The sequence below is a fragment of the Rhinopithecus bieti genome, unplaced genomic scaffold, assembly GCF_001698545.2.
Source record: "Rhinopithecus bieti isolate Rb0 unplaced genomic scaffold, ASM169854v2 scaffold_21777, whole genome shotgun sequence".
In the NCBI taxonomy this organism is placed as follows: Eukaryota; Metazoa; Chordata; class Mammalia; order Primates; family Cercopithecidae; genus Rhinopithecus; species Rhinopithecus bieti.
This window is the reverse complement of record NW_016810508.1, coordinates 1107362-1115301: the sequence shown is the minus strand read 5'-3', so window position 1 is coordinate 1115301 and position 7940 is coordinate 1107362. Positions and strand designations below refer to the sequence as shown.

Sequence of the window (7940 nt, the reverse complement as noted above, 5' to 3'; positions counted from 1 at the left end):
ACAGTAAAGGCTCTTCCAGAGCTGGCCCCAGTCCTGCTAGCCAGGCTTGATTCTTCACCACTTCCCCACAAGCACCTTCAAGATTCTTCCTTCACTCTTGACGTGGCTAAGTCATAAGGTTTTCAAGACTCCACTCACATTCCTCTTCTGCAAAGCCTTCCTTGGCATGTGCTTGCCCACAGCATGCAGCCTACTGTTCCTGAAGCGTCCTCTTGTGTGTCCTCTCCACTGAACTGTGACATTCTTATGTCTCCCCATTTGCTATCTGTGGCACCTGGCCTAGGATTCAGTATGTAAGAGGAAATCTGCTGAAGTGAGTATTTTCATATTCTCACTCTCAAATTTCAATCCTAAAAAAACCTCACTGGAATATCTCTGGATTATGTAATAGCTGGTTTTGACATTGCAGAGCTCTATTTCCTAATATTTTGGGAGTATGAATAAAAACCACTATACCTATCATAGGAGAAGTACATGCAAAAACCCAGTTCTGGCCTTCTTTCTCTTGATTTAATAAGCGTTTATTGGGGGGAAGGTGAATTTTTTTTTTTTTTTAACCTCTAGCTTATAAGCTAGAACCTGCTGAGCAACACAGACTCTGCTCCCTCCACTGCTCCCTCCACTGCTCCCTCCACTGCTCCCTCCACTGGTCCCTCAAAGAGTTTTCCCACCTCTCAAATTCCCAACCCAAGAGCCTTTCTACTTACGTGGCACACACAGACATTCTTCTGTGTATGCTGCAACAGAGCAAATCAAGAATAGTGGCCAACACCTGAAATGACTTAATTCATACTTATCAAGTTGGGGAGAAATCAGAGTGGAAGAGAGGCAGCTAAAAGCTCATAGTGACAAAGGACAGTGAATAATGAAGGGAACATTGATTCGGGGCTGTGGTGGTCAGAGGTGGCTTTGTGAGAGTAAATCACCAACACCAGGGTGGGAATTGGGTAGCTCTGTGGGGAAGGAAGCACTTCCAGGTGGGTACCAGCATAAGCAACAATCAGCTAAGGGTGTGAAGCAGAAGACTGCCCAGATCAGAGAGCGCTTGGCACTGGGGAGGGCTCATGCAATGAGTGGGGAGGAGTAGGGATGCTGGTGTCCCTGAAGGAGCAGGTCATTATCCACTGTCACCCCTCACTCCATGTCTCACTGCCTTGGTTATAAAGCACATTCAGTTTTATGTAGCATTTTGATCTTCTCTATGCTCTTGTCAGGTAAGCAGCATAGATACTGTGGGCTTTATTTTTCAGAAATAGTTTAAGAAGGAGATAAGAAAATTGGCCCAAGTCACACAACTAGCAGCTAACCAGCCTCACAGTTTAGATCTCTGGACCTCTATTTCACAGACCTAAAAATTCACGGTTGTTGCAAAAGACACATAGCTGAATTGCCTCATTTTACAAATAAAGAAACTGAGGACCACAGAGGTGAAGACATTTTTCCAAGGTCACACAGAAGCAGAATTTAGGAGGTTAGCTGGAAGCAGCTTTACCCAGCCTTATTTCTGATAGAAGATGTTGTACATTATATGAGGAAGCAGGGAGAAAAATTCTTCATATTGCCAAGAAAGAACAGTTACTTCAACAAAACCAAATATCTTCTAATGTTTAATAACTGTCAGGATAACATTCTGTTAGCATAACTGCATTTATAAAAATGGAAATTGTTATCAACCAAAAATTAGAAGTTTTGTAAGTGAAAAAAATTCTAGAAAGAAATCAAGCCGCTCGAGGAGAGGGATCTATCTGGGGAGAAAGGCCTCCCCAATCTACAGGAGCTCCTCAGAACTTTTTTCTGCCACGGATGAATTTTTAGGTCCTTGTTGATCAGAGAAAATTTTATTTTTAACTTTTTTTAAAAAACTAAACGTTGGCTCCAAACTGATAAGACTCTCATCTCAGAATCTGTTAGCAAAGGATAACTAATATTTGCAGACAAGAACACCATTCAGATGACACATTATTATAATTTATTTTACACTAGAAATGACATGGCTTGAGAAATGACTTGCCGAGAAATCTGTGTTTACATTAGGGAGAGTGGGGGGAAAATCCCTCACAGAAGTTGAAAACATGTTAAGCGGTAAATACCAAAATGCCCACCAAGCATTTAAGCTGGCTCTCATCCTAGCATGAATATGTGCAGCTCAGCATTTTAAAATTTACTTTTAGCTTTTCTAGCAGTTTGAATTAACCCTTTCTCTACTTCCACTTTCTCTGTGAGAGTTCAGCTCTTCATCTGCAGATGTGGACTGAGGGTGCTGTCAGTGGTGCTCAGTGATCCACTGGTGAATGATGTCCTCACCTGGGCTGGTTTCCTACAAGACAGCTGCCTTGTGAACATGTCTCCTAAGCTTCCTTCCTATCCAGGTAAGGCCTAGACAAACATTAGGAAGCAAGTTCAGGCGGGGCGCGATGGCTCACGCCTGTAATCCCAGCAATTTGGGAGGCCGAGGCGGGCGGATCACAAGGTCAGGAGATGGAGACCACGGTGAAACCCTGTCTCTACTAAAAATACAAAAAATACAAAAAATTAGCCGGGCGAGGTGGTGGGCGCCTGTAGTCCCAGCTACTCGGGAGGCTGAGGCAGGAGAATGGCGGGAACCCGGGAGGCGGAGCTTGCAGTGAGCCGAGATCACGCCACTGCACTCCAGCCTGGGGGACAGAGCGAGACTCGTCTCAAAAAAAAAAAAAAAAAAAAAAAAGGAAGCAAGTTCAGCTTGTATGGATTGGAAAAGGCCTGTCAGTAGAGCAAAACAATACAAATCAATGTCACAATAAAGGTATATCCAGGCCAGAGGTTCTCCAGAGCAGAATCACCCCCAGAGAGACTGTGTCAGGTGGCCCCAGCATCTGTAGCTGTAAACGATCCTCAGGTGATTTTAAGCATATCCCTCATTCAAAGACACTAATCTAGACTCTCTAAAAACCCAACGACATTTTAATCTTAGTTTCAGCTCCTAGCAAATGAAAACAAAAAAACAAAACAAGCAACCAAAAAAAAAAAAAAAAAAAAAAAAAAAAATGGTTCCAGGTTAGGTTTATCTTAATACTTAACTGGCTATGAAACTTATTTACAGCCTGAGTGAATACCAATTATATACAAGAAAGGTGAGCATTTAATGAATATTTGTATAATACTTTACAGTATCTTATCATGCATTAATGATCTCATATGGTTCTCACAGCAACCCTATGAGGTAGCTTGTTATTTTCAAATTAAAGATGAGGAAAATAAGTCTCAGGGACACGAAGACTCGCTTACGAGCCCTCAAAGAGTACAGCAGAGCAGCTGTGGGGTTGAGAAGTAGAGGGGTAAAATGACCATTGTTTTATTACTGTAGGTCAAAAAGAAATTTTAATGTTTAAATATTTCCTATAGCTTTTTAGAAAACTTCTAATTACTATGCCACACTTCGCTGGTAAAACATATTGTCTCACAGTAAAATATTGTGTTTTTTTCTTTATTTTACATCTATCTGTCTACACAAACACCCACACATACATACACACACACACACACACTCTCTCTTTCTCTCTCTCCCCCATCTTTGGAGTAAAACAGAAATAATCTATTGTTCCTGAGTTTGATTCTGGGAGAATCACTTAAGATAGGTCATGTTTATAACACCAGTTTCAGGGACAGGTAAATCCAGTAATTTAATTTTTGTGTATCTTACATTAAAATGAATACACAAATACATTTCTCCCTCAATCTCCATATCAGACAAATGGAAGTGAAGTACTTGGCCTAGAAAAGAATAACCTGCAAGTTGCCCTAATAATGTTGGTATTCCTAGTATTAGTAAGTTAAGATTCATTTTTTGCTATTTATAGTGATGTGTCTTTTTTTTTTTTTTTTTTTCTGAGATAGTGTCTGGCTCTGTCACCCAGGCTGGAGTGCAGTGGCACAATCTCAGCTCACTGCAACCTCTGCCTCCTGGGCTCAAGCCAACCTCCCACCTCAGCCTCCTGAGTAGCTGGGACTACAGGCACACACCACCACAAACAGGCAAATTTTTGTATTTTTTTGTACAGACATGGTTTCACCATGTTGCCCAGGCTGGTCTCGTACTCCCAGGCTCAAGTGATGCTCCCACCTTGGTCTCCCAAAATGCTTGGATTGCAGGTGTGAGCCACCATGCCTGGCCATGATGTACGCCTTTGAAATGTTTCTTCTAAACACTCAGTCTATCAAATATCAGTTGCTGTAGACATTTGTGTCCAAGGGAAAAATAATCCATGTCAAATCTTGGTGAGATGAAATATTCCATGGTATTGGTCCTATTAAAGCCAGGGCTGGTCAGGTAAACTCTTGACATTCTTCGTACCACAATTTCTAAGCTCGATAAAAGAATCTGAAGAACACAAAACAAAAGCCAAGAGAACAAAAGAAGATTAACTGAGCAGTAAAGACTTATTTAAGACTATCAGTACTAAAATAAAACTATCCATTCCTGTCATTGAGTGCATGCTACTTATAGCAAAGTAAAATATTTCCTGAATTGGTGGCCCCCAACCTTTTTGGCACCAGGGACCAGTTTCAGGGAAAACCATTTTCCTACAGACCAAATGGGAGATGGTTTCAGGATGAAACTGTTTCACCTCAGATCATCAGGCATTGGTTAGACTCTCATAAGAAGCGCGCAACCTAGATCCCTTGCATGCGCAGTTCACAATAGGGTTCACATTCCTATGAGGATCCAGTGCTGCAGCTGATCTGATAGGAGGCAGAGCTCAGGTGGTAATGCTCGCTTCCTCGCCCGCTCAGCTGCCTCTCACCTCCTGCTGTGAGGCCTGGTTCTGGTTCGTGGCCCGGGATTTGGGGATCCCTGTCCTAAATAACTTGGTAGGGGACTGATTGGAAAAATAAAAATTAAGTCGGGGTTTGCCCACTAAAGATGAAAGTAAATTTTACATTTGGTGGGATGAGTCTAAATGCAATGGAGACACTGATCTTTGTAACAGCAAAACATTAAATCCAGGCTTTTCTTTTACCTTGTTAATCGATATTTCGTTCAGCCTGAGAGGTTGCTTTGGCATAACTCAGAGGTAGATTCAGCCCAACAACTGGTCCTACAATGCTCAACCATGATGTGATGTAGTTGACATTCCTAGGAAACAAGTGAAAAACAGGCCATGCTAACGTTTCCATTGTAGTTTTTGGATGAATGGTAGAATATCAGTTGGTCACCAACAATAACAGAAATGAGGTTTTCTTCAAAGATTTGTATCTACCACCTGGAATCTCAGCATTTCTGAATGCCAGCCCCATTGCTTGACAAGAATTTAAGGTCCAGAGAGCCTGTGAGGATCCCTTATTAGGGTAGTTGAAGAATGAGGTTAAGGTACTGGGGTTCCTGACTCCCCTTGATGATTCAAATTTTACCCTTGCGGTTTACAGCACTTACTAAGGTAGCAGAGTGCAGTGATTTAAGAGCATGGTTCTGAGGCCAAAATGCTTAGATTCAAATCCTACCACGTAACTAGCTGTGTGACCTTGTTTGAGTGGCTTAATTCCTCTGTTCTTTAGCTTCCTCCTCTGTAAATTGGGTAAAATAATGGTACTTAGCACATAGGAATGTTGCAAAAATCCAATGTCTTACTGTATCTAAAACTCTTAGAACAGCATCTAGCATATAGTACAAATCAATGTGTTAGCCATTATTATTATTATTATAAATAATATTTCTTTTTTAGCCTAGCTTTTAGAGTCACATAGAAAGATTTACACTTTTAAAATCAGAGTAGAAGCCAATGTATCTTGATGGTATTTCTTACTGATTGATTTTCCGAGAATTCTTTAATACTGGAGCCATGAATTCATTCGTTTTGCAGGGATGAAGTACAAAAAAGGGTTGTCCAAGTATTGGATGTTCCTGTAAGAATCAGAATTGGTCCAGGATCAGTGTGAGTTACTTTGAAAAGGCTAAAATAATTTATCTGGTTTACTCCTTTAAAATAAAAGATTTGTCTCAAATTCCAAGTTATTGAATTAATATACAGGTTTATTTTCTATTTTCAAATATAATTTATAATCCAAACATCAGAAAAAGTTCATGAGAAAGGGCTATTCATTGATAAAGCAGTATGGTCGAGTATAGCAGGGCGCCCATTTTTGTTTACACAGTATAAACTGTAGTTGCATTTTATCAGTTCCCTCTCTGTTGGCCAGTGTTTCTCTTTGGCCTATCATTATTCTTCAGTTTTTCTTCAAGGATGTTCACAAAGCTCAGTAGTTTGACAACCTAAACAATTCATTTTATTCACCTCTTTGTCAATGGTAAGAGAATCAAAATCATTTGCATATTTCTTTACACAAATTTTGTCAACATGTTGTTTCAAGCCTATATGTATCCAGTGCCAGTGGGCACATGTTCCATGAGTAGAACCAGGGATGGGAGGAGATGGCCTGCGCTATTTAAATTGTTCTACTTCTGTCTGTCTCTCTCTCTCTCTTTCTGTCTCTGAGTTTTGTTTTCTTTTCCTCATTTCTCTCCTTCTGTCTCTCGCAAGCCTACAGGGCTGTTTTTATAAGTTAAAAGCCTAAAATGTAACTCTCTTCCTTTTATAAGGTAGTAACTGGATATAAGATAAAGGTCAGACTGCATCCAAGTTAGGCATGTGGACATCATTTGGCAAGCAATGGGGAGCCCTAGGAGGTTTCTATGTAGTGCTCAAGTTCTACCAACACAAACACTATTATTGATGATACATTTATTGATTATTTATATTGTGGATTAACCATTATACCAATACTGCAAACTCAAATACCTATGAAGACGAAGCAAGTGACCTAAGGGGATAACGCCAACTAAAAACACCAGCAGATGACGGGGCTCAGGAGGAACTGCAGAGTGCACCCATCCAAGGCCATGCTGGCTACTCTGCTCCGGCCAACTGTCCCATGTGGGAATGCAGGTTCAGCATGCCAGACCTTCCTATTTGTGAAACGAACCTAGAAAACCTGAAGTTTATGTTAAACCTCCTACGTTAAAGTGTTGGCACAATATATTTTTAAACATGAGTGGGACCAGTAAAACAGGCTTGTAGGCTGAATTTAGACTAGGGGATGCCTAGCTTCTTCTCTTGGCTTCTTCTCTTAGCCAACCCAAGGGCAAGCTGAACTCAGACCTGTTGATGGGATGAATTATGTGGCTGTCCCTGCTGCCTCTACCCCTCAGCTCCAAACATTCATGTCTGCATGCTTATGCACACATCCACTCACAAGAACTGGGAGGGACAATTCCACTTGTATTGGTGACTGGGTATGGAGATGTGGGGTGGCAGTGGTGAGGGATGAGTTATCTAAGAGATACAGTGGTCTCTATAACTATACCTAGAAGTATTCTGGCAGACACATAAAAAAGATGATTGATTAATGTATGTTGAATTACTAAATATTAGTTTAAGGCAGGTAAGGGAAACCAGACTCAAGTTGGACAGGAGGACTTGATATAGGCACAACCCATCAGGGCTTTGAGCACAGGGCCCAGTTAGGGATGGGAATGAAGGTTGGGAAGAGAGCTGTAGAGAGGAAGCTGATGCTTTGCTGGAAGAATCAGGCTACTGGTCAGAGTCACCTGGAGGTGGCACTCAGGGAGAAAAAAATGCCAGGAGATGCTAAAAATGCGAGATACATGCAATAACCTACAACTAGTGGATAACTCCTGATCCCATGGAACTTAATTCCTGTAAATTAAGTAGCATATTAAAAGCATCACTGACCAGTATCTAAGTGTTTAGGAATATTTAACAACTGTTTATAAGTGAAAGGAAGAAAGGTCTGAATTAGTGAAAGGTCTAGGTCTATATGGAACTAGAACTATCACTATATTTGTATTCAGGTTTAAAACCAAATTAATGAAAATAATTTAAATGAATTTAAATTAAAATAAAAGCTTAGGTACTTCAAAACACTTCAGTAATCTACAGCATTTT

General features: G+C 40.7%; 1 protein-coding gene across 1 annotated transcript in view; it reads right to left on the bottom strand.

The window, feature by feature from the left end:
- Window positions 1-3026: 3026 nt before the first annotated feature.
- ATG10 (autophagy related 10) overlaps window positions 3027-7940 on the bottom strand; it is a 222304-nt gene continuing 217390 nt past the window's right edge. The window contains exons 5-7 of the mRNA XM_017892224.1: window positions 5781-5878; window positions 4998-5113; window positions 3027-4357 (exon numbers count right to left, since the gene is read on the bottom strand). Coding sequence (XP_017747713.1) covers window positions 5002-5113; window positions 5781-5878 — 210 coding nt within the window. The 3' untranslated portion in view covers window positions 3027-4357; window positions 4998-5001. The remainder of the gene's footprint in view (window positions 4358-4997; window positions 5114-5780; window positions 5879-7940) is intronic.